The 27,992-nt window shown below is 35.8% G+C and overlaps 2 protein-coding genes across 3 annotated transcripts; both read right to left on the bottom strand.

Moving 5' to 3' along the window:
* Window positions 1–255: 255 nt before the first annotated feature.
* On the bottom strand, window positions 256–1,656 carry LOC108987957. The gene has a single exon (XM_018961042.2). It carries the CDS (start codon window positions 1,517–1,519, stop codon window positions 788–790), a length of 732 nt encoding a protein of 243 aa, XP_018816587.1. The 5' UTR covers window positions 1,520–1,656; the 3' UTR covers window positions 256–787.
* Window positions 1,657–3,582: 1,926 nt separating this feature from the next.
* Window positions 3,583–26,366, bottom strand: LOC108988098. 2 transcript variants are annotated; one of them, XM_018961215.2, is made up of 18 exons: window positions 26,101–26,364; window positions 20,607–20,705; window positions 19,359–19,549; window positions 16,001–16,105; window positions 15,763–15,863; window positions 14,855–14,933; window positions 14,533–14,544; window positions 14,320–14,385; window positions 13,176–13,244; window positions 13,018–13,074; window positions 11,296–11,373; window positions 10,656–10,753; window positions 10,531–10,576; window positions 9,031–9,158; window positions 7,451–7,559; window positions 6,121–6,177; window positions 4,573–4,635; window positions 3,583–4,127 (listed from the first exon to the last, which is right to left on the bottom strand). In XM_018961215.2, exons 1-18 carry the CDS (start codon window positions 26,210–26,212, stop codon window positions 3,915–3,917), a joined length of 1,683 nt encoding a protein of 560 aa, XP_018816760.1. In that variant the 5' UTR covers window positions 26,213–26,364; the 3' UTR covers window positions 3,583–3,914. The 2 variants fall into 2 exon arrangements, 1 of the variants encoding a protein (XP_018816760.1); XR_001995617.2 differs by lacking the exon at window positions 3,583–4,127 and adding an exon at window positions 5,168–5,374 and having other exon boundaries at window positions 4,576–4,635; window positions 26,101–26,366.
* Between the last annotated feature and the right edge of the window lie 1,626 nt (window positions 26,367–27,992).

Raw genomic sequence — 27,992 nt, 5'->3', positions numbered from 1 at the left:
CTTTTCAGCAAAGACAACAAAAAACATCTGGCTACCAATCAAACAGCAGATACCATTTTGTCATCCTTCAAGATGGTACCCACCAAAAAGCAATGATTTTGATTTGGATTTGATGAATTCATGAGTAGTATGTGCTATTAGCAAGTTCCTTTTTGTGAGAGACAATATACATCGGACATCAGCCCACATAAACAGTACCATGCATGTGGGCTGCAGCAGGACAAAAACAAAAACAAAAGTTACAACATGATCAAGTGGTCAAAATTTTTACTTCGAAATTAAGATCATGCATGAGTTCTTACAGCATTTTGATGATATTCTTTTTCTTTGATCTGACATCATTTTTAAGCCATACATGCACAAAAAATAACAAGTGATCAGAAAGATAAGAAGCAATTTTATTATTCTTGATTTTTTTTTTACTCCCGTGGGCTATATGCATGCTCACACTGCGTCAATAGGCCCTTCTTCTTGTCTCTTCCAGATAGCAACACGGTTGATCAAATGAATTCTAAAAATTTGTTGACGATCTTTCCAAAAGCATGCTCGATCAAAAGCCTTTTGACCAGCCATCCATAATTTCGGTGTGCGTAGAAGAGATTTGTAGTTCAGCGATCACCACGTAAACCTCTTGGAAAAGTTACACCTATAGCTAGGAGGTGCGTCGCAGTAGTCTTGCAGAGATCAAGACAGTTGACAATTGAATACAATTTAATTCGATCCAACGACCAAACCAGAACCCAATATTGCAACTGTTCATGATCATCAGGCATGGCTGCCCCGTGGCCTACATGTAGCTAACCACCGGTGTGCGCTTTTCATGAGGTTTCCGGCGATCTCTGAGAGCATCCACCACATGATCTTCCCTCGTGCCACATGCAACCATTGCATGCCTTTGCCAAAACCCTTTCTTTTTCTTTTTCTTTTTATTTTTCTTCATTCCAGTGCCGGTACCATTTCTCAGCAATACTGTCACGTTTTCTTGGTGATGATCATGATGATCTCCGGCCGCCATGAATTTTCTATGAAACTTGCTGCCACTGGATTCTATCAGACAGTCCAGTTGCCGGGAAATACTCTCAATCTCAAAATCATCTAGAAGAGATGTATCAGTATAGATCGGACTACTCGTCGCTTGCGAGTATCCTTCCAATATGGCTTCTTCTTCAGCCATTCTCATTGCTTCCAGCTTGAAAAGAGACGGTCCAGGTGTTCGACGAGTCCTCATAAGATCAAATTCAGCCATAAGCCTCCCGTCCGACCCAGGTCCACGTTGGTACCACGCCCATGCAGCCGCTTTAACCGCAGCCAATTCATCGGTGGCAGCTCTTGGCTTTTTCCTCTCCAACAACAGGCTCATCAGAAAGGGTGCAGATAGCATATTGATCAGGAATGATTTGAAGCTAAGGGCTTTGAGTTTGGGAATGTGTGGGAAAATGAAGTTCCACGCTTTAAAAGGTAAGATAACGTAGCAATACTGATGTTGGTGATGGTTTTTACAATGGTGGTTGAATATCATGTGTCAAAAGAAAGGTATTTGGTCTCGTGGGGTGTTTTGTTTGGGCATCGTGGTGTTGTCAGAATTGATTAAAGATCATTTATAATGAAATGGGCATTAGGTCCAATGGAAGCTCGATGTTAGGTGGGGAGTTGCGGGGAAAGGGTCCCCCGGCCAGCCTCAGGACTGGTTTGTCGCAGCAAAAAACTGTAATATTGTGACTTGTATACATCGAGCAAGATTATTCGCTTGCCAAAAAAAAATAATAATAATAAAAGGGTCCCAATCATGGGTGTTTTTTTGCAGCCGGCCCCACGGCGTGTACGGCACGATGTTGCATGCTATCGGGCATCGTGTTCGTATTAAGTGCATGCAATTCATGTAACCACCAGATATAATATCCCTATAATTTCATGGTGGATGATGGTTTATGCACTATGCAGAGCTTTACATCTACGCTACAGATCATGACACCGACCCTTCATGTTTTCTAAACTTCACTTTTTACAGCCTTTTTCCAACTTGTACGTAGCACAAACGTACTATGAGACTCGAGTGCGCGCGGTCCACCATCCATGGCACTGGCAGTCCCTCGCATGAAGTGCAAAATGTTCTTTTTTCATTTCAGTGGGTTTTCAAAGGAGAAAAGATTAGTTAATAATGATAATTAAAAAGAAGACAAATGGCATAAATTATAATAAATATCAGGGTCTTGAATATGTTTGACGCTAAGCCCATATGTTTTGGAGGATATCATGTTGATTTGGATGGGTAGTCGTTTCCTTTTATTTTGAGGATTTCGAGCAGGGGACGACAAAGGAACCCTTCCTAAGTTCTAACACGCCTCCAGTTCTAATATTAGAAAATAGGAAAAATCCAGCCCCATGGGAATCCCAGCGTACTCACAAATCAAAACTTCTAGAAATAACAAAAATCCGTCCAAGACTCAATCCGCCCCATGGCAATACCCCAATTCAACGACCAAAAACCCAAAATTGATTAGGATAAGAATGGCGTAGAGTTCTTAATAGATTTTGTCATCCTATAGTTCTTAAAGGTAGTAATTGTCATAGATAACAAAATCCTAACCATTTAGTCTCAAACAATGGTTGAGATTTCAAGAATTCCACCGTCTAGATAATCTAGAATACGTAGATTATCTTAACTAAAAAACCATTACCATGTTAATTGGTGATAATTTCCTGCTCGAGGATGAAGCCACGCAAGGGACACCTTGCACCAACACTGCACACACATCCAGCCACTAGGGTCAACATCGATGTGAGACAAGGTTACCATGTCAAAGCTATCAACTGACCAGCAGACTACCCACAGAGAGAAGATATACAATGACAAGCAATGGCATGAGATACACACATTCACGAGCAGTATTTTTTAAAGGATAATCTTTGTCATCAACTACTATTCACCCTCACACCCCACACCTTAGGAAGAGAAAAAAGAAAAAATTGTTAGATGTGGAGTGTGAGGATGAATAGTAACTGATATATAACAAATCCATTTTTTAAAATATCTAAAACTTATAAATCCCAGAATGTGCAAGTCTTATGTACTTCTTTAGAAAAAAAAATAGAATTTATTATTAAAAAAATAATTTTTTCACATGAGTATCAGTTTTATCTATTTTTTTAAAATGAGTTTGCAGAACTTATTAAGACCAGATATCATTTCTCAAAACTTATATCAAGGTACAGAATCCAAGTCGCATTCTAGTAAATTAGTAATAAAATTTATACCCACCCATCACTTTAATAGGACAGAAAAACTCACCCCATCCAGAGCGAGGTTTGCTTCTGATAGGGTGGAATAAAATGTCATCCCTAAGGGTTATAACCTTTATTCACCCTATAACAATTAACCATATACATCGAGCCACCTTGCTCAGTTAATAGTAGTTTTTGCTGGGAATATTAGTCAAAAAGTTGAATAAAATAAACATCAATGAATTTATCTCGTCTCCAGTCAACAAGATTGAAAGTGCAATTTCAATCGTACAGCATCAGGTGACCTTGTGCTGCTTCTGAAACATGATTACTATGATTTAAATCGAACTATAATAATCAGGATCTGAAATTATTTTTTTTTTATTTCAAACTTCAAATTATGTTCTAAAAGTTGGCAAGCAAACAACAGATACAATTTCATGTGCCTCGTGTATTAGAATCCTGTAAACTTCGCGCAAAAACCCCACTTGCTAATAAGAAGGTATAGGTGTCTCTTGTATACTTCATGTGTACCTAGGCAGCATCTACTTTTATCACCAATAAATTATGACTTATCACAATATAATATAGAGGAACCATTTATGTTCATTTGTGCATGGCAGGTGGCATAAGTACTGGACCTACTCCTTCAGATGATTTTCCGGCAGTAACTGCCGCTATTGCTGCCATAATCAGCTTCCGGCTTCGTTTTTATGTTTCCTGTAAGGTGAAATTTCAGATTCAACACACTTGATTTCATCTTCCAGATTTTGTAAAGTTGCTCCTTTAAATGTTCGTGTCCCATTGGTACTGCTATTGCGCATCAAGCTTGAAAGATGCTTCAAACAGGAAAGATACTCGGCCTTTACTTCAGGGGAGTCAGAAATAGACTTCACGGTTTCAAACTGCAGAGAAACACGCCCAAACTTTAGCATTTTTCCTTCTACATTCATAAATCAAGCCAATATCTTCATTCAGAAACAGATACCTATGGCTTGTATCAAAATCTAAACACTTCAAAAGGCTAATTTAAGCAAAAATATCTGCAATCAGAAGGAATTTATGTTCCAAAAATGAGAACACCACAAATAAATTACTCTGAATAATGAAAAAAAAATTCACCAGTATTCTCACTTAATGTATTAGCTGTTTCCTACTACATTCATAAATCAAGCCAAAATGAGAACACCACACATAAATGAGAATTTATGTTCCCAACTAGCAAAATGACAAAGACTAACTTTTAACATTACACAACTTCAGTAGGGAAAACATCACTTCCTGGCATGGTCAAATCGTATTAGTTCCTTTCATCCAAAGTATTTAAAATGTTCAACGGCCAAAGTGTACCTCTTTGTAAGCGGAAATGCATTGGAAAAGTGCATTATCGGCTTCAGCAACAGGTAAATGCTCCTGTTCCATAACAGAAATGTAACATTGGTTCATCCATTTGGAATAAATTACTTAAAACAAAACAATCATAGGAAGATGTTTGGCACACTATCAAAAGGATCAGAAAAAATGCCACAGTAATGACCCTTTCCCAAGCCTCACTCTAAGGAAAAGCAGTCATTTCAATTTCCATTTCCATGGAGTGCCGCCAACCCAAGTCAGATAAGGCATCTATAACTTTATTCTCCACTTGCAACCTGCGGGTCATCAATTCTGGAGCAATTAAACCTATGGCTGATTCATCTACTTCTCTTTCAAATTATCATCCTGATGATTCACCTCAAAAGTGTAACCCCAGCTAATGGTTTCCTCACCAGAGTTGTCAGCTCTAGCACTATCCATCTCAGTTGTTGGCTCTAGCACTATCAATCTCAGTCCCGACATTGACTAATTAGATATAATCATGAAGAAAAAGAAGCTAGTCAAAGAAATATTATGACACGGATGGACAAGTATAATAAGTTAAGAAAAACATGAGTGCACACACACACACCTGTGTGCGGTCATCTACAAAGATTTGCCGCTTATGACTCTCTCAAGAGGCAGTAACAAAATATTCATCACCAAATAATTGGAAGTCGGGTCGAGGATAGAAGATTTGATTCTATAGGCTTTTTAACAATAGAAATAGTGAAGGAAAGTGGGATTCCTTTCACTCCTTGAGTACAGCAGCTTTCTTTTGCAAGAAGCTAATTCCTTGCTAGAATCAATAAAAATGTAAAGCACAGATAAGTATGAGACCAATGGAAGTTGAAAGCAAACTTTCAAAGATTCAGCAATTCAATAACAATAAGGAATCACCCGTACTATCTAAAGTGAATACAGAACCATTATGTGGTCAAAGAAGGTTATTGGTAGAGGGTTCTATAGCAGAGGGCAAAACTTTCTCCAATAAGCCAATCAAGATTTGACGATAATATTCTGCTCTTCTTTGACATAATGTGCTCCTAGCTGAGACAATATAGTTAGGTTACAGTGATTTGAAAGGATTCTAGGATGAGGGTGAACCTTGACAAACCATAAAATAGGTGGTTAGTGTTCCAAAAGCAAGTAAGTGATAGCATTCAAATTTGTATGTTTGACTTCCACCTTAAGCCTCTTTCAAAAGTTATGCGAGACCTGGAAAAGATTTTGCATATGGCCAACCATATGTATCTTCTTTTCCAGTTCTCTTTGCATCTTTTTGTGAGCTTCTTTTATAGATTCAGGATCTTCAGCAGTTATGCATCAATCTTTCAGAGTTGTAGTAGCTAGCTGAATATTCAAGCACGAGGAATTTAGCTAGATTTTTCTTGAAAGGGAATATCCTGGCAAAGCTCCTCATGAAAAGAGAGAAACCAAATTCTTCAAACAAAAGCAGTTAAAAACAAGGGCTCCTATTGTCCAAAACGCTAATGAACAGTAAACAAAAGCTGTTAAAGATTGTAAAAAGTCTTGATTACTAACCTGTGAATCTTCTTGCTTGGTAATCTGTAGGAGCCCGAGAGCATTGAGTGATTGCAACTGCAAGCAGTACAACAAATTCATCAATTTCATATTGGAAGTTCTAGCAACCATACAAGGTAATGTCAAGAGTTAGAACCAAGCTATATTATACATCTAAGATGACTACATTAATGTGTTTTATTTTTATCTTTCAATCTATTCCACACTAACAATTGATAGTGTGACATCATATATTACTTCCAGTGGCGTCAGATCCAAAAATACTAAACAATATGAACTCAAGCAAAAGCTGCAATACTCAAACAGTACCCATTCGGCATCCAAGACCACTAACTTGGGCCTTTTAGTTATTCTAGATGGCAGAATATCAGCATCACGCACATATCACTTTAATAGCAAGGGACCTCAAAAAAAAATAATAACCATTCAAACCCACGAGACAACTACAATAGTCAATCAATAAGCATATATATATAGAGAGAGAGAGACAGCATTCTGGGCGGCTTTGTTTTTATCATGCGACAACATGTTTTGATATATTCATATGTTGCAGTTATATGAACCCACATAATTTATGCTGTTTCAGAACTTTTTCCCATGAACAGCACCTTGAAGGTTCTCAAGTTTTATGTTCACCACCTATTGCCAGCTTGGGAGTGATTCTGAGAGGAGTTGATATTATCCAAATGATTACGGCTACAGGTTAGGTACCCCATATCTCTATACTTGTGTATTACTTCGGTGCAGCTTTTGAATGCCGTTACAGCTTCATTTATTGCACCTCTAAATCTAGCAATGCTTCTAACTTTTATGGAACTTAAATCCGTTTCTAGATTAGTGACAGCATTAGCATTTCTGTTTGTCAATCCACCGTTCTTGGATATAAAATGCACCTCACCAGAAAGGTAACTTAATCTGGATGAGGAGGTAATCATATAAAGGGCATATATATATATATATATATATACGCGCGCTCGTGTACACATACATTTATACACCTATAAAGCTTATAAACCACAGATGTTCCCATCATATTATCTGGTTCGATGGGAGTCATTACCTTGTCTACCTTGTATAAAGCAGAACCAATATGCAAAAAAACAAATATATATATATATATATATATATATATGAATATTAACCAATAAGAAGAATATAATGAAATCATTCTAAACAAGAGTTTCAGTAGTCAAGATTAAAAAGTTAACATCAAATGCAGCTTCTGGCTGCTAATCAAGAACAAGAAAAAAAAAAAAAAGCAGGGAGAACCTTGAAAACCAAAACAGAATTTCTATGAAAAAATATCTCAGAAAAAGTATAGAGAACTGACCAGTATGATCAATGCCACGCGAGCATCCTTCCTTGTTTCTCCAGGTGCACCATAACTCCTCAAGTTGCCTTTCTGTTTACTCAATTTATCTAAAACTTGCCTTGCTATCCTATCATGAAAACAGAGCAGCATGACCAATCAATCTGTAAGAATCAACACAACAGGAGGGAATCTAGGGAAAAAAGATATGAGCAAATTTACAAGATTTGGCAACATGCTGATTTTTTCAAAAAGAAAAAAAGAGTGAAGCATGCTGGAAACTTACATCACAGTAAAAAATAGCAGTATTTTTTCAGGAACTCGCTGGCATACGCAAGTGAAGGATAAACAGCTTATGATATCAAAAGTACAGTCTGTCCATAGATAGTGACGTTTTTGTACTAGAAGATATATAATTGACTTCTTGAAGAGACCGTAAATTTTAAAGCTGGGACTTGGGGCACAGGTTGCTCATCCTCAAGCAAAAATGTTTAAATTAAAAAATTATGGTTTTGACATGTGGGGACAGTCTTGAAATAAAGTTAAAGAAACTCTCACTCTTGGTCATCTATGAATGGAGCAGATTTACCACCGCCAAGATGTAAAATATCAAAGAAAAGGTGTGCAAAATTGCAAATCAAGTTCATTTACGTTGGATTGCTTATCCCATAGATTGCAAATTCTGATTCCATGAGATTCTCGAGCTCAAGTGCTATAACAAATGCATCAATTTCAAAAAGCTTAAAAACTTACACAATCCTATCAAAAAATTAGGCAAAAAATACTACATTGCAAGGTATGTAAGCACTACAGAAGTTATCTTTTTTCCTATTTCCCCCTTCCTTTTGCTGACTTTGTACCAAATTGTTGGTCCTCTATTCCTTTTTAGGATAATATTTTCCACTCAAAAAAGTCAATGGAAATAACTTCAATAATTTTCATAATTTCACTTCGACTCAATTAAAAAATGAACATGCCTTTTTTCATTCGCTTTATTTAAGTTCAAATAAGGAGGGTGGCTTTGGAAAATTGTACCCTTTTCTTTTAAATATGATACAATTAATGATGTACCTTAGATTTTCTAAACATGACAAACAATATGGGACAGAGGAACAGGTATTGATGAAATTAGCAACGTAAGCATTTTTTTCCCCTTCTTGAGTTAACATGTTATCAAACAGAACTGAGGTTGTGTTGTTTAAATCCCATATAAAGAATCAAACTGCGGTATGTGTTTTTCTTTTCAAGTAGCAATTTCATATTTTCAAACGACATGGAGGATGAATATCTTATATAATTTTTCTAATTTAGTACAAAGCCTTCTCTCTCTCTCTCTCTCTCTCTCTCTCATTATTATGAACATCACGAGAATCAATCCCCTTCTGTTTTCTCTATTACACATAATTAAAACACCAATAAGAAGTAAACTTCATGGTAATAGGCAGTGAAGCCTTTAGCAGGAAAAAGGTACAAATGAAGAAGTTTGAAAAGAATAGTAGTAATCATGGTACTATGAAAACAATTCAAAGAACGAATAGCAGCTTAACTTTGATACTACCCTAACCTGAGATATACTTATATAGTGGGAAAAGAACACAAACCTTATCGAATTGTCTAAAAGATCCTTTGCCTTTTCAAGCTCCTCGCTCGCTCCAGAAATACCCAATTTCCTCAATTGGTTGGAATTAAGCATTGCCACTCTAGCAATGTGAAGCATGTTGGCACCAATCTGCCGATGGAGGAAGAGAGAAAGCCTCATTCAAGAGGTATGATATATTTTCCTCGTAGCATTCGTATTATCAACAAACAGGAGAAAAAAGAGAATAGGTAGTGGTTCAAATAATAACTAAATGAAACAAATGAGTTTAGGCATCAGCTTGGATATCAACATAAAAAGAAAATCACCAAACTGCTGAATTTCATATAATCATCGAGACATTCACAGTAAAGAGGTCAACGTTAATTAAATTTTACATGCGGGAACTTAAGTAATAGTCAAAAGAAATCCGAGTTGGTCATCATATAGAACCCAAAGCAAATGCTGTCAAAATGTTTATGGAGTCATTTCCAACTGTATGCATAGCAACCACCAGCAAGAGCAAAACCAGACATAGAGTGATGCAAATTGCTGGCAGAACTTAGCAGAAGGAACAATGTAGAGAATCTGCTGGTTATGAACATAGAAAAGTGAAACATTTTTGTTAGTAAAATCGACATGTAGTCATTCCACTAAGTACAAACTCAAACTTAGTTTTTTCAACCATAAGTGCACAAAACTCCTTGAAACTCTCAAAACAACAAAATAAATCTCAATGCTATATTTTAAGGAAAATGCTAGTTTAAAATATTAGGTATAACGGATCCACCTTCTCTTCAGTGAGATCAGTTATCACTGTTATTGTTAACTGGCAAAACTAAGTTGGGTTTCATGAAAATACATTCCACTTTGGAAGCTTGGTCATTTTGATAGTAAAACAATCAAGTAATCATGGTATTAAAATTCAGTCTCTCTACACTGACCGCATTTCTCCCACTTTCTTCCTCACAACCCCACTTCTATCTCTATACCTTTTAAAATTGCACAATTGGTCACAGCTAGCAGGCACATAATGCCAGCTCTCTGCTCATGAAAAACAATCGTAAAGCTTGATAATTTTCTAAACTTGTACAATTAACAAATTGTAACAAATTCCCATTAAGTAAACAAAATTTGCATAATTCCTTTGCACAAAAATCGGTAGATTTGTGTCTTGATACCAGGTTGTTTTAACACGTGGTTGCATATATTTTTCCCCCGATAGATTTGATTCATCATTTATAGCCTTATCTTGCCATTTTATCTTGGCATTTACGTAAGTCTTATCTTCTTCTTTTTAAATTTTTTTTGTGGAACCAGATGCATTGCAGAACATTTCTGGAAAGTGTTCATCCTTTTTATTAAACAAGAATCATTATTGAAACGTGGCAAGATGTGAGGAGATATAGGAAAGAAAACTACAGATACAACGACAAGAAGTCTATAAATCAGTTAAATTGTGCAAATTACAAAAATCCAAGTTTGACAACATATTATATGAACTCAAGCTGTAAAAACAGCAGACCTGAATATGGTCTTCTGAAAGTAATGTTTTACGGGCATCTAGGCACCTACAAGGATAAGAAACTCTTATCATTTGGAATCATCAGGAAATTACTGTTTTGGATAGTTATGTACTTAACTATTGACCTTTCAAGTAGCTCCCGTGCTTCCTTTAAGTTCCCAACAGATTGTAGGGTCAGGGCAAGCCCCTCAGCTGCAACAATAGTGTCCAACGAATTCCATCCCTGTCTTACATGAACAATAACAAGGTTAAAAATTATCAAAACAAGTAAAGTTAAAATAGACTTAACACTCGGACACGCATACTCACAAGTGTACATTTAAATACAAAAATATCTATATATACACACCCATGGATGCAAAGATACATATGTAGAACGCAGCTATTTGTGCTTTGAGACAAACCAACTTCACACAGGCATGAAAGGTTATAACACAATTTTCCACTAAAATATACCTCATCCCATTGTATGAAGTAATTGAAGGCACCAGTAATCAAAATGATAGGGCTATGGAAGGAACTTAAGAATCATTGCTTAAATATAATCATTATTGTTGTGATCACAATTGCTTGCTCCTTTCTTTCTGTGTGTATCCGATTTATATCTCGTGTACCAGGGGTATGCCCTTTTGTTTTTCTATATAATCTTATTACTAATAAAAAAATAAAAAAAAAAAGAGATCTCCAGCAAACCATCAACCAAGGCACACAGCATCAACAAGACAAAATATAGCATATTTAGGAGGAAAAGAAAATAAATTAAACCTTTGATAATTCCATTATGTGCAGAATCTTTCTCTGCAAATTCTCAGCCTCTGCAGGATGATTAGACTTCAGATATACCTAAATACAAAAAAAATAAAAATTCATAAGACATAAATAGACTTCTGCAGAAGATTGAGAAGTAAAGAAACCAAACAAGGTGGAGAGTATAAACTGGATGAACACAAGTTTCACATGGGTGTAAAAATAAAAAAGCACAAATGATTATAGTAAGACAAGGGATTGGTTTGTTTCTAAAAACATCCGAGAGGCTAATACTAGTGCACACAGAACGAATACAAAAGGTTCACCATGGGATTTTTATTTATTTTTACAAGTACAAAAGGTTCCACCTCAGAATTACAACGTAATATTTAATTATCACTTATAACAGAGTAGAAATAGGAATACTGCCAAAGGCAAGTATCCATTCATACAAAAGATATCAGAAATAAAATTTTAAGCTCAAATATAGGTATCTCAACATGTTTAATCTTGATCGTTCCTCTTTCACCAAATCGTCAACATAAGCCAAAAGGGGACTGCATTCTATATGAAGAAAAACACACCTTTCCAACTGATACAGACCTGAACCAATTGAACCCCAACTCCCCCCTACATTTGCACATGAAACATCAATAAAGCATAAATCGTATCATCTTTATCCTCATTTTTTTTTTATAAGCGCATCTTTATCCTCAGGTATCAAGGGCAAATCTGGAGCAGCTCCATTATGGCACCATCCCTACGCCATTCACCAAGCCATATCCCTACCACATACTCAACAAAACCAGAAAACTTCTCCCAATCAACCTTAATGCATTGCCAATGACTACCCAAAATGCCTTCTCACTAGTTAAGACATCCAATGAATCACACTGCATATAAATTGTCTAATATTATTAAATTCTTATAGGACTAGGACTATAATATTAAAAACCATAAGGATTAGAAACTGACTAGTAGAATGAAGTTAAAGGCCATAAGAAACCAGCAAGAAGACAACCAAAACCATCTCCGAGCAAATTAATCCATGAATGACTTTCTATGTCCAGAAAATCGAGACCGACTCTGGAAAACAGTTTTCATAAAACAAAACCGCCAGCTTACAAGTAAAATTAAACTAGAAGATAAACCTAGATTTTACTTAGACTAGACCAATCTATAGAGGATCCCAACAACCTTACATCTCAAGGTGCCTCAATCTAGGAGTTAAAATGTGCCTGTAAAAAACCAATTCTCCTCAATTCCCAACAAAATTATCATATGCACATTCTTAAACCCTTAATGAGACAACAATTAAACCACACCTTCAATTGATAGTTTCAATGTGATAGATACAACATACTCTAATATTTATATTCGTCACTTAACATCAGAAACACTCTCTGTCTCAAACAAGACATCTTTGGTCCAAATAACATGAATAATAATGAACAATAATAAAAATAATATCTTCCTCGAATGCTCTTTAATGCATGTTAGAGGTAGACGCAGCTTCTAATGAAACTTTACTTTTTAAAAAGATAAAAGTAATATAAGAAATTGGACAATTGTGTTTTTTAATGTTCGATAGTGGACACTTATTTGGACATCTTGGGAAGGAAGACATTATTTTTGGGAGGCAGGGATATTTTCTAATACAGTTAGTTGCATGTACAGAAGAGATCTACAATAGGTCTGTACGTCTGTCCAAAAAGTCACAAGAATGAAGGTGAGGACAACCTGAGACAGATACCACAATCTCTTGAGACACATCAAAGATTCCCCTTGCCCACCTTCCTACATAATCAAACAAAACTTCATGGTAAGAATGAGAGAAGTGAATCTGAAACAGAAAATGCCCATGATTACTGCTAGTTTCAAGAAAAATAATGATGCACCTCCAGTATCCTTATGGAATTCTGAATCAAGGCCTCAGAATCCTTCTCTTTTCCTTGAAGATATAGTACCTGTACTTAAAATTACATTGCATTCATGTCACTCATATACACTTAAAACATACAATAAAGAAGAAAAGATTAACAAAATAAAAATGTACAGGAAACCAGAAGCTACGGGTTTAGATTTAAGGTCAACATGGCATGAAAATTAAATATTTCATTTTGTTTACCATGCACCTTTGATCCCATAATTGTAATTAAAGAATCACTTATAACTAGACCCATAACTCAATGTCAGCAAGATATGGTTTGTTTGTTTCCTGGCTCCATATGCTAAACAAGTCTGTGTTGGGGACGACACCTGAGAGAATGGGTTAGAAAATCCCAAATTGATTTGGTGCCATTTGTGCAGATGCTTTAACAAACTTGTTCAAACTAAATTTACTTAGAAAGTAAGCAAAATAATAAGTCAGTATCATGCCTTCGTAAAAAGCCTTTTTTTTTTTTATAAGTAAATATATTCATCAGAAATGGTGAATTGATGTGTTTCGAACCAGTAAAAAGCCTTTTTTTAAGTGTGGAGAGCCTTATTTTGGAGCAAATTGTTTTAAAATGTATCAACGCAACTGAATATAGCGAGAAACGTGGGTATAATATAGTAAGTTCGATAATTATATGGACTTATTAAAAAAATAGTTCAATAACTATATGGCTGTATCATCTTCTACACAATAGGAAGGTCTCATGCTTCACCCCCAAGGATCCAATGTGCAGTAAGCATATAATTAAAAGAATTTTTGGCAAATCCTTCAAAAAGTTCTTGTCAGAAATGGTATTCAAATTTATTTACTCAACCAGTATACTTATTAAACATACCAAAACTGCATACACGAAAATTTGAAGTCACATACCCTCAACATCTATCATTACCTTGAATTTAAGGCAACCAAAATATCAAAATACACAGTATATGTGGAAAAAGATAATAACTGCATTGAAATCTATCAACTTGGATCCCTCTCTTGCAGCAGAGAACATCATAGCAGCAAAATGAACGTAACTTGATAATTTTATTTATCTGTTAAAAAGTAAAACATAAGACTCCAATAGAAGCAACAGTATGACCCAAAGCTTTAAAATGTACCGTTCCAAGATGATACATAGTATCTGAATAGTCTGCATGGTCATGTCCCAGAACACGCCCCTGTATCTGAATGATTATAAGGTTATATTGAGATGACATGTTAACCATGAGCCTAAAACACTAACAATATATATGGGAAAAACAGAATAGGAATTTGATGAGGAAAAAAGACTTTAAGTTGCAATTATCACAGAATATATTTATGATTCATACCTTTAGAGCACGCTGTTGAGAGAAACATCACACGACCAAAGAAAAACAGCGGCACAAGTTGTCAGTAAAAAACAATACTAAATCTTAGCAGTCATAAATGAAAACATTATAAATGTATCTGTTTGAGAGATTACGTGGGTGGCATCTCAGAAACATATGCATGGGAAAAATAAATTAACATAAATATCCAATAAATGTGCAGGATAACTAAATCAGAGCAGTCAACTTCGTAAACCAAAAGAAAGACTGCCACAAAATGCATAAATTCAATGCAAATCTCCCAAAAGATCTGAGCCTGTGATGATTGTAATTATTTCATTACCTCATAGCAGACATGAGCTTCGTCCAGCTTCCGCTGCACTAGATAAAACTGCCCAAGGTTACGAAAAGCAGCTCCCACACTATATCAATGATAACAGGTTCAGTGCTCAGCTGAGCATTCAACGATGCAACATATTGAACAAGATAATGGTTTTATTATCTAGCATATCTGTGTAAATACTGTTGATCAGAGAGAAGGTATTGTCAAACTGCGTTCATGGACATTGAAGCAATGTAGATGAAAAAAGGCACAACTATACATTATTCGCATTATTACACGTGTAACTGCATTCGTGCATGCATACATAGATATATCAGGGTAACTCGTATCACTTTTATGAACCTAACTGCCTATAGAATGAAACTCAACATAAAAACACGAGCACGAGCACGAGCAGCTAACTGCCCTAGTAATCTCATTGATATGGCAAACCTAGAATCGTAAGGCAGAGATTTAAATACTTGACCTGAAATCATTATGATCAATTAAAAAAATTAGAAATAACAATGGCATTGCCTAGAATAGTGACACCCAAAGTTCAATTTTGAGCCCTATACATAAAGGACCTGTGGTGGTTTAGGAATACTGATGATACCACTTTGCACTCAGTAATATTCTGGTCCATCTAATTAATTTTAATAAAATGCATAGTCACACAATTGGCCTTTTTGAATTAAAAAGAGAGTCCTTCATTACAATCAAAGTAACAATGATGTGGATTATTCCATAATCAAAGTGGTTTGTGCAGACCATGAAATTAGAACATAGTCAACTCAATTTCATACTCTCCGTAGAGGACAGTTCCGCTAAGTACCAAACCCAGCAAATCTACATCCTTTTCCTCCATTATGCATTCCCTGTACATCCTTTTTCAGTAAGTGATAATCGTAAATGCAACCAGGGCATACCGAATATCCTCAGAACCAAATGATTCCTCCAGTATCTTTATGGCCTCCAAATACAATGGTTCTGCTTTAACAAATTCCTTCTTAACTCTGTACAGCTCTGCCTGAAACAATGACAAAGAACAGTGACTTTTTGTCAAAGTTGTCTCCAGATGCATTCCTCGCAACTTCTACTATTTTACATATCTATAACCAAGGAAACACAACTAGATGAATTGAAGCATCTCAATGGCAAACCCACCAGATTGTTGCATGCAGATGCAACATGAGGATCCCTCTCCCCAAAACCTTCTTTAGCTTCTTGTAGCGCAGAAAAAAAGTACCTTTCAGCTTCATCAAGCTTTCCCTAATGAATATGAACCAAACAAATAAACAAACAAAATCACGGGATTGTCCACCAAACCACATTGAATAGCAAACAAAATATTGTAAGTAGATTAAATTATATGTTCAATACCTAATCAAATACTTTGTCAGTTTAGCCCTGGCATTTTCTCAAATGATTCAGTTTAGCCTTTTGGCATTACGACACACATGGTACGATGAAAATATAAACGTTTGATGACAGAAAAATAAGAATTGGACACCATTCAATTTAAACCCTTAAAATATGTGCAGACTTCTGAGTACCGAACCAACCCTCCAAACTTTTAAAAATCATATTGTTGACCCCAAGTTTCAAGCATCATATAATTTCGTAGCTGCTTATGGATTTTGATGACAACAAACAAGTCGAACATAAAGAAGTCTCAAGCTGTTGCATCATAAAGACATCAACAAATCAATGCACAAGTCTACCAATGAAGCTCTAAGAATATCTTTTTGTACATCTCTTACTAATTTGAAAAAGTTTTGAGGCTCAAAAATATCTTTTAAGAACTCACAAAAATCAGTTTGCATTCTTTTTCACATGTGCATAATATGTTTGAAAATTCGGAAATTTGAAAAATAAATGGTCTTTTTTCACATGTGCATAATATGTTTAAAAATTTGAAAGATGATTAATTGTCCTTTTCACATGTGCATGATATAATTGAAAGTCTGAAATTTGAAAATGATTGATCGTCCTTTTCAACATGTGCATGATATGTTTGAAAGTTTAAAACTTGAAAAATTGAGAAATGATTGATTGACCTTTTCACACATGCATGATATGTTTGAAAGTTAAATAATTGATTTTTTTTTCACATGTATGATACATTTTGTTGAACCAAAGTTTCAAGCATCATACAATTATATATCTACATATGGACTTTGATGACAACAAACAAGTTTAAGTATAAATGATTCTCAAGCTCAAGTTGTACACATAATTGAGCCAAGCACATCAACGTATCAAGCATGAGCAAGAAAGGGAACAAGCTTACAAATAAAGCCCTTCGAGTAAATTTGTACATCTCTTTCAAAATTCGAAAAAAGGTTAAGGCTCAAAAAGAATTTTTCTCATAAAGCATCAAATTTCATTTTCCACATGTGAATGATATATTTGAAGACTAAAAATTTGAATTTTGAATTTTTGAAAAATGATGATTGTCATCTCTCACATGTACATTATAAGTTTGAAAATTTTGAAAAGTGATTGATGCTCGTTTTGACATATGCAGAAAATAGAAGATTTGGTTTGAAAATTTTGAAAAGTGAATGATGTTGTCTTTGACAATTGCAAAAAGGAGAAAATTTTATTTGAAATATTTGAAAAATGAGTGATGCTCCTTTTTGACATTTGAATATTTTGAAATTTGAAAATGAAGTCTCATACGTCTATAAATAGCTTATTTGAGATCTTCAAAATGACGCACTACACATCAACTACAAGCTTTACAACATTCATTTATCAAAAGCTTTCAATCTCTCTTCTCTTCTCTTCTGTACTGTTTTCATTTCACTCATTAAGGAGTGTACTCTGATAATCTACCCACTATCAGCTTTTGTATAAGCAGTTAGAGGGTGTGTAACCTTTGTGAGTGTAGTAGGAGTTCTACACAGAGAATAGTTGAATCACTACTCGTAAGGTGATTGTAAGTGTAGAAGGTGTTCTACACGGATTCTTTGAAGCGGTATTACTCAAGTGTGTAATAGGTTTCTATCTCCACCTGAAAGAGGTTGAATAATAAATTTGAGAATCCTCAAAGGGTAGTTTGAGGCAAGGACGTAGGAAGTGCGGTTGAATCTCGTTAAAATACTGAGTTTGCATCTCTCTTACCCTTACTCTTTTTATTTACTTTTTGTATAAACAGTTAGAGGGTGTGTAACCTTTGTGAGTGTAGTAGGAGTTCTACACAGAGAATAGTTGAATCACTACTCGTAAGGTGATTGTAAGTGTAGAAGGTGTTCTACACGGATTCTTTGAAGCGGTATTACTCAAGTGTGTAATAGGTTTCTATCTCCACCTGAAAGAGGTTGAATAATAAATTTGAGAATCCTCAAAGGGTAGTTTGAGGCAAGGACGTAGGAAGTGCGGTTGAATCTCGTTAAAATACTGAGTTTGCATCTCTCTTACCCTTACTCTTTTTATTTACTGTTGCTTAGTATTTTATTCACATTTTATATTGTGTAGTTGATTTATAATTGTTAATTTTTTAAAACAACCCAATTCACCCCCCCTCTTGAGTTAGTCATCTGGGCAACAATTGGTATCAGAGTAATGGCTCTTTTGTTGGATTAATTATCTTTTGAGTTAAAGATCTTATGACTAACATTTCAACTACGTTTGGTGAAGGTCAATCCAGTAGTCGGCCTCCACTATTTTGTGGAGGAAATCATACATTCTGGAAAGCTAGAATGAGAATATTCCTTCAGGCTCAAGGTCGAGAAATTTGAAAAAAGTGTTGTAAAAGAACTTTATATCCCGACAAAAGTAGTTGATGGAGTAGAGGTCACAAAAGAAGAAAAAGAGTCAGATCATGAAGATGAGAAATCTCTAACATTGAATGCAATGGCTACAAATTTGTTATATTGTGCTCTTGATGGAAATGAGTTCAACAGAATCTGACTTGCAAGTCGGCAAAGAAAATTTGGGATAAGTTGGAAGTAACTTATGTTCCTACCATAGTGTTAATCGCCTCAACGAAGAAAAATTGAGGCATGAAGGGTTCCAAATTCACATCGGGAACATTATTGGAAGAAACTTGTTCTGCCATAAAAATTGTTTTGGATAAACAAAAACTAAGTCAAGGAACAAGGTGAAATTTTTTTTTCCCCGTGAGAATCTTATGGGTAAGGAAAACTATATGGGTGAACGGCAAATGAGAGAGTGTAGGTGACAACTATACAGATGTGTGGGGAACTAAGTTTTTCTAACTAGGCTAATTGTCCAATTTGTTATATGTCATGTACTAGTACTACAAAAACATGTTGACATTTTGTGTATTCTATGTGATGTCGTGGTGCCAAAAGATTGAAATCACTCATTTGAGATAACATACATACTAATCGACACAAAATGTTTTTATTTCATTGATCATAAGAATAGGCAAGAGCCCAAGCAATTGACACAAAATATTTTAAAGGAACAATTATGAAACTTTAATAATTTTCTAAGAATTAAAGATATATTATAACCAAGAAAAAAATAAGTCACTTAGTTTAGAAATACTTGCCTGCAAGGATAAATCCCTCCCATTATCTGTAAAAACTCTCCATTTAGATGTATGTATGTTTGATATGACAGAGCCATCTTCAACCTTTCGTAATCCAATTATGCCAGCCCCCTCAATGTCATTTTCAGAACTTGATTGAGATGGCATGTCTTTTGCGAAGACAGGGTTGGCATTTATCCCGAGAAGTATTCCTTCGAGCAAATCAACATAATACACATATCAGTGTTTTTTTCTCATGAACAATTCTATCAGCAAGTTGTCATTGCTAGTAAGAGCCCCAAATAAAACTGAATGGCCCAACAATTGATGATATGTGGGTAGGGGGAGAGGCTGTTCGCTTCTGTAAAAGGATACAATAGTATCTTCATTCTATTTGAGCATTACCACCTATAAAAAAAAAATATTTATTTGAGCATTACCAGATTGAGAGATACAGTCTCTGAGTTCTTCTGTTTAAGTTGTTGCAGTCTTATAATCCCTGAGGTAAAGGAGAATAGACTGTGTTGGAGGTTGACTCACAACATAAAAGTTGATGCACTATCTTATTATAATGTTTTAAGAGGATTCATTGTTGTTATGCTTCCATGGAAAAGTATATGGGGTGTTAAAGAGTATCAGGAAGTTGTATTCTTCATATGGAAAGCAGCTTTAGGGAAGATTTTGACAAGGGAGAATCAGTGAAAAGGGGAAAAGGTTATTGTTGATTGGAGTTGAATTCTTCAATATGTTCAGCTTCCTTTAAATTCCCTTAAGTCAATGTTCTTAACATCTTTTGTATGGTTATAGAAATGTTTTAGGCAATCTATAGTGATTTTTTTTTTTTTTTTTTTGGCTTCATTGATCTGATTAATTTTAGATTGAAACTTTTGAGATCCACTTGTGTCATGATTGTACTTTGTTACTAATGAATTTATTTCTTGCTAAAAAACAAACAAAGAACAAAAATATTCACTAGAAACACTTAACCTTAATCACTCTAGAGCATGTAAAATCATTTGAAGGAAACCACGCCCAAATCCAAGCTTTAGCTAGTATACAACTTGTGCATAAAATTACAAAACCAATAGCACCAAAACGTATATCTATCATTACTCTATGCCGAGAACAAAAGGTCTGTTCTTGAGAATGATTCTAATTGAAGTTTCGGTCAAATTGCAAAGTCTAAAGAATAACCAGAAAACTATTACTAAAAGTCCATAATGAATAATCATACAGTTCTCTGACCATAAGCAGGGAAAAAAAACATACCGGCATGCCCACAAATAAGAATCCATAGACAAGGGTTCCTCTGGCTCATCCTCCGAGTATAACCTCCAGAACCATATTGATGAGAATATTTCATTTCTTCTGCAATAAAAAGGGCTGATGAACAAAGCAAGAATGCTTCCAGAAAACTTAGTTGCAATGTTCGCTGTTTTTACTTATAAAAATGTTTTGTATTTGTGTATATGAATTATAGAAGTATGCATGAATATATGTCTGAACTGCATAGACCAAGAATACTAGAGAACAAAATAGTCTTCGGCATTTGCATGTACGCAACTGGAGACATAGACATAAGAAAAAATGAAAAAAAAAATATGGGTACATTACGCATGCACCAGATGGATGTTGAACCCACCATTTCTCCTTTAACTCTACCATCACAAGAAATGAACCAGATGAATTTCATTTTTTTTTTTTTATAAGTAAAGAACAAAAAAAAGTAGGAAGTTTATATCATCACAACCCTTTGACTATGCTTCTTTAAGAAAAACCGCCTCTTTCATATAGTAGGAAGTTTATTTCTAACCAAAAGAAGTCTAACAGCACCGAATCAGGGATATATAGAGGACAATCCTCAAGGCATATAGACCCTTCCGGCATTTTTCTTCTTTTTTTTTTTTTCTGTGGGGGGGGGGGGGGGGGGGGGGTTGTCGGGAGGTGGGTTAAGGAAGTGATCGTAAACAGTGCCAGAATGGGCCTACTAAAGCGCATAATCCAGCAAAAAAGAAACGCCACGTAAAACTAAAATAGGATCCCCGAGTACACGGAAAGCGGTCTCACATTAACAAAATTTCTAATCGAATCTTCTAACCCAAAAGCCATCCAATTTTTCTTTTTTTTATAGGTAATCAAAGATATTATATTCATAGAAATAGGCCAAGCCAAAGTACACAGGAAGTATACATGAAAAACGCCTAGCTAGAGGTTACAATAGAGAGAAGAAGATCGTGGACACCTAGGCTACGTTTGGGTAGCAAAGTCTTCTCAACACTTTCCAAGTATTCTTGTACTTATGAAAATACTTCACATGCCAAACACAATTAACCATCTTCGTACCAAAGTCTCTCCAAAAATCACTATAATATTTATCACTATCAAAACTTGAGAATGCATAAAAAAACTTGAGAATTTCACATGTATACTTCCAGTGTACCGGGGCTATGCCTATTCTTTGATAAATAAAATACCTTATTACTTATAAATAAAAAATAAAAAATAAAATCACTATAATATTTATCACTATTATATATAAAATAAAATAAAATAAAATCACTATAATATTTATCACTATTATATATAAATAAAATCATCATTAAAAAAAAATCAATCATTGATGGGACCCACACTTTTTTCAATTATCTATCCAAAAGTCAACAACTCAACATACTTCATACATCCAAACAACTCAAAATACTCTCAATGTGACCCACAAACCCACTTCAATCTCTACTCATAACTATTCACAAACATTCTCAACACTTCTCATATATTCTCACTACCCAAACGTAGCCTAAGTCCGTTACAAACTATGACCCTGCCCATAAGAACAATGACTTAAAAAAGAAAAGTTTTAGTTCATCCATTGTTCTCTCTTGATCTTCGAAACTTCTAGCATTTCTCTCTCTCCAAATACACCAACACATGCATATTGGTACCAATCTTCATATTGCCGCTACTTGGGATTCGCTGTGTAGTCCTCTCCAGCTTGCGAGGAAATCCACCAATTTACAAGGCATAACCCAAGACAATCCAACTCTTGAGAAAAAATCATCCCACATAACCTTGGCCACCTCACAGTGTAAAAGCAGATGATCAACTGTCTCCCCATGCTTCTTACACATACAACATCAATCTAAGACAATAACCCGTCGTTTTCTCAAATTATCTGTAGTGAGGATCTTGTCCAAAGATGTTGTCCAAACAAAAAAAAACTGCTTTTGAATGAGCTTTCGTCTGTCAAATGCTCTTCCACGGGAACATAGACATTCCGGAGTTCGTAAGCTTCTGATAAAAAGAACTGACAGAGAAAATACATTTCTTAGAATGATTCCAAAGCATCTTGTCTCTTGTGCCCCTTTAAATACTTGCAGAATATAAGGTCGCAAAAAACTTCGTAATAGACTCCAACTTCTAATCTTGGGCTGCCCTAATGAAGTCAATATTTCATTGAGGGGTGCCATTCGAAAAAACCAGAAGGTCGGCAACCGATGCCTCCTTTTCTCTAACTAGCGCAAAGAGAGCACTGAAAGTATCTCGTAGACAATGGTTACCACACCATTTATCAAACCAAAAACGAACACGCGAACCATCGCCCATAACAAAATGTTCATGTCCTCGAAAGGTCCCCCTAAGGCTCCTAATGTTTTCTACAACCCCACTCCATGAGTGCCTTGTACCTCATTCGAGCACCATCCTCCCCAAACTTCCCTGAACTGTGAATCTATAATAGACTTCCATAAGGCCTCCCTCTCATTTTGGTACCTCCACAACCACTTACCCAATAGAACTTAGTTGAATTTCATCAAGTGGCGGATCTCCAACCCTCCCCCAGAAATTAGAGTACAAATTGTTGATCAATTAACCAGGTGGAATTTGAACTATTCCCCCAATCCACTCCATAAGAAATCCATTTGTAACTTCTCAATGCGGTTAGCCACCTTTGTGGGAAGCGAAAACAAAGACAAAAAGTAGGTGGGTAAGTTTAAAAGAGTGCTTTTAATCAAAGTCAACCTACCGCCTTTCCACAAGTATAGCCACTTCCAAGCAGCCAATCTACGCTCCACCCTTTCTACCACATCATTCCAAATCCTTTCAGATTTAAAGGAGGCACCCAAAGGTAAGCCAAGATACTTCATAGGAAGCGAAGATATCTTGCATCCCAAGGTAGTAACAAAAATCTCCACATCGGGGACAACCCCCACAGACACTATTTCCGACTTTGCAAGATTGATGCTCAACCCTGACACAACACAACACAACAACAAAACAAAGGAGTAGCACTCTCAAGGCTTGAACCTGACCAAGATGTGTGTCACAAGAGATGAGAGTGTCATCAGCAAATAACAGGTGCAAAATGTTGAGCTCGCCATTCCCCACCGGAAATCCATAGAGTAAACCCCCGTCCACCAGGCCCTTAATCATCTTACTGAGAGTTTCCATGACAAATAAAAAAAAGGAGAGGAGAAAGCGGGTCTCCCTGCCTCAAGCCGAGAGAGGAGTTGAAAAAACCCACCAGTGTACCATTTACAAATATAGAGAAACGAAATGAAGAGATACAAAATTCTATTCATTTCTGTCATTTCCTCCCAAAACCGCATCTGTCAAGTAAGTAAAGTAAAAACTGCCAGTTGACATGGTCATAAGCTTTCTCCATGTCTAACTTACAAAGTAACCCGGGTTTTCTAGACTTCATACGACCGTTCAAAACCTCATTTGCAATAAGTACCGAATCAAGGATTTGTCTACCTTTGACAAACGCATTTTGCGGCTTTGAAATTAGTTTTTCCACCACCGAGCTCAATCTATTAGCTAGTACTTTTAAACAGAATCTTATACACCCCATTCACAAGACTGATGGGGCGATAGTCTTTCACATCTCTGGACCCCACCTTTTTGGGAATGAAGGTTAGAAAGGTGGCGTTAATACTCTTTTCAAATTTAGCGTCAGTATGAAATTCATGAAAAACTTGTATAAGATCCTCCTTGACCACCTCCCAACAAGCTTGAAAGAAGTCCAATGTAAACCCATCCGGATCGGGAGCCTTGTCACTTGTCATACCTTTAATTACGCTACACACTTCCTCTTCTTCAAATGGCCTCTCTAGCCACCCTGCACTTTGCTGGTCTAATGTAGAAAAAGACAAACCATCCACTTTCGGTCGCCAAATGTGCTCTTCTGATAGAAGTTGTTGATAATATCGTTCAATGTGGTTGTTTATTATCATTTGATCCGAAGAAACTGCCCCATCTACCATCAGTGTATCAATAGCATTGTTCCTCCTATGGGAAGTAGCCATCCTATGAAAGAATTTCGTGCACTTATCCCCCTCCTTTAGTCAAAGCACCCTTAATTTTTGTCTCCATGAAATCTCCTCCATCAAAGTTACTCTTTCAAGTTCCGCTACTGCCTGCCTCTTACGAGTTTTTTCATGTTCAGAAATAATTCTGGCCTCCTCCTCACCTTCCAGGCCCTGTAACTCCTCCACAAGAGCGCGCCTCTGCTGAAGCACATTGCCAAAAACTTGTTCATTCCATTGTTTCAAATCCTGTTTCAGCGCTTTCAACTTCTTAGCCATAATGAAACTTGGGGAGCCGTTGAAACTGTAGGAAGTCCACCAAAGTCTGCCCTATCTACAAAACCGTCAGTTTTAATCCACATATGCTCAAATTTAAAGTACCTTTTGCCCCCTTAGATGCCTCCATAGTCTATAATGATGGAAAAATGATCAAAGCATAGTCGGGGTAACCTTCTTTTAAATTACATCTAGGAAGTGAGACTCCCAATCAGGAGTTATCAAAAATCTATCAATCCTCAACCAAGATGGAAATTCTCGGTTATTAGACCAGGTAAATGTGCCTCCTGATAGTGGAATGTCCACAAGCTCCTGTTCTTAAATGAAATCAGAAAAAATCTCTCATGGCTGGAGTGATACAAGATACACCCGACCTTTCGCTTGGAAAGCGCGATGTGTTAAAGTCCCCCCCAATGCAACTTGGTAGCTCCCACCAACTAATAACTCCTGCCAATTCTTCCCACAACAATATTCTCTCTAAATCAATATTCGGGCCATAAACACCAACAAATGCCCATTTGAACCCATCTTCTAGATTAACAAAAGAGCATGCAACGGTAAGATCACCTACACACTCCTCCACCCTTTCCACCACCCTTGTGTCAAACATAATTAGAACTCCCCCAGATGCTCCTTTTGATGGTAGGTAAGACCACCCGACATGTTGCCCTCTCCATAAACTGCAAACGATTTGTCTAGTAATAGCTTCCAACTTAGTCTCTTGTAAACATATGACATCCCCCTTCCATTGGCAAAGTAAATTTCTTACTTGGAGCCGCTTATTAAGATCATGCAGCCCCCTCGCATTCCAAATTTTGACAGGCTTCCATTATGTAAGGGCAACACAGTCACTGATACTACTGGGGATTGAGGTATTCATCTCAGAGTTCCATTAGACCATTCGACATGGTCTAATTGGCCTCCTAGTGAATATACAACTATATATTTCCAAACAATCAATGAAACGAGAAGTTACGATCACAGTGAACGCAAACATCCCAAGTGAACTCAATGCCAAAACTAGGCAGTCACACTATTGAATTTTACATGATATTCTTCCAATTTTTAAACATCCGCGTGCAAATGTAACCGCGTCAAATGAACTAATTGGCAATCGGAGCTATTTATCTAGAAAAGCAGAGTAGAAACAAAAAATTAAAGGAAAGAGTGGATTAAATTCTTACCGGAGAGTGAAAAGGGGAAGACATTACGGGTTGTTCGGTAAGCAGGTGAGGTGGTTAGAGAAGGGAAGCGAATTCTTCTGAGCAATCTAGTAGCGGCTTGTCCAAGCAACATTTCTCTCAATTCCACAAAAGTGGGGGAGGAGCAAAGAAATACTGCCTTGAAAACTTACCGTTGTCTTCTTTCTTGACTTAAACCCTCTACTGTTAACTTAACAGAGCTGTTTGGGGAAAGGCCGAAGGGATTTGGTTCCATGCCTCCGGCCGAAGCGGTGATGCGTTAAGGCGATGCAGCCAACCCAGATCCGGACCTAATTACTTGTAGAAGCCCATTTTGTCACGGTCCAGGTGGCAATTTTCCTTAGACGCTAGGCCCATTTCATTGTGGGTCTAAACAATCTTTCTTGTATGGCACTAGTCCGTACTGTAGCCCCATTTTTCTATAGAAAAAATCTATTCGTCATTCTAACTTCTATTATCCTCCCATCATTTTATGATGTGGTATTAAATGATAGGTTCATAAGTAAAATATAATAAACAATTTTTAATTATTTAATGTCACATCATAGGATGATGGGAGGATGATGAAAGTTGGGATGATGAGTAGAATTACTCTTTTCTATAATCATCTGTATGGATGTAAAAAAAATTCGAAAAAGCGGTGACTGTGAGTTCCGGTATATGTTCTTGAGAATCGAAATTGGTTCTACACCATTTTTCATATTTTTAAAATCGATTTTAGTCGAACCTGATCATTATATATATTTTCTAATTTTTTATATTATATGCTAATTGTTAATTAATATAATATAAAACTTTAATCTTATTATTTATATCTATTAATTTATTAGTTATAACTAAAATAAATCTAATTAATAAGTTAGACATTACTTATACTATACTAGTATAATTAGACACTTATGAATTAGTAATTATTAAAAATAAATACTAAATTCTAACAATTAAATTTAGCATTAAAAAAATTATAATACTAGACTTATGTAGTGCTACACATGTAAACAATAAACCAGATGAACATGATCGAAATCGAAAAAATCGAAAATTTCGATTTCGATAATGAATCAGTCCATATCAATTCTTCAATTTTCAAAACCGGCATATTCCAATTCGATTCCAAAATTTGTCCAAAATCAAACTGGACCGGACTGATTACATTCATAATTATTAGTATTTAACATGCAAATGGAACCAAGCTAATTTAAATAAAAAAGAAATGATATTTACAATCTGTCTAAATCCATGCACTCTTTTTAAAAAAATAAAACAAGTGTGCATGACTTATACATCATAGAAATTTATTTAGTATTATTTTAAATTAAATTACATTTTTTTGGCTAATTGAGCAATATGTAACTGTCGTCTACAAGTATTCTTTTTGGTAAAATGCCAGGCCACATATTTATGTTATTGCTCCATATTATTGTATCATATATGAATATTCCAATTCATCTTAGAGTTCTAAAGAGCGGAAAATGGGGGTGGCACTGGAATCAGGACCGGGTTCACAGGTTTCTTCTCAGAGAATTGGAACATTCATTTATGATAGAATAATAAGGAGCAATTACAATAGAAATGTGAGTGGTACACGACATCATCCATGTTGTCTTGGGAACATGATCGGTAGCAGAAAAATATCAGCAACAGAACGGGGACCGAGCCACCTCCGGAGTAGAAACTAGAAACACCATTTCCTTCCAATTTCGTATGTATGTGATTTTGCCAGATGGAAAATGTTAGTCTTGGGGCTCCCGCCGATATTTTTTTTATTTAATCATTAAGAAAATATTTTTTTAATGATATAATTTTTTTAAAAATATATATTTTTAAAAGTATTAAAAAATTGTATGTGAAAAAATACATAAATCAAATGGACT

The sequence above is a fragment of the Juglans regia genome, chromosome 1 (assembly GCF_001411555.2).
Source record: "Juglans regia cultivar Chandler chromosome 1, Walnut 2.0, whole genome shotgun sequence".
In the NCBI taxonomy this organism is placed as follows: Eukaryota; Viridiplantae; Streptophyta; class Magnoliopsida; order Fagales; family Juglandaceae; genus Juglans; species Juglans regia.
Note: the sequence above shows the minus strand (reverse complement) of the source record. Positions and strands in the feature narration are given on the sequence as shown.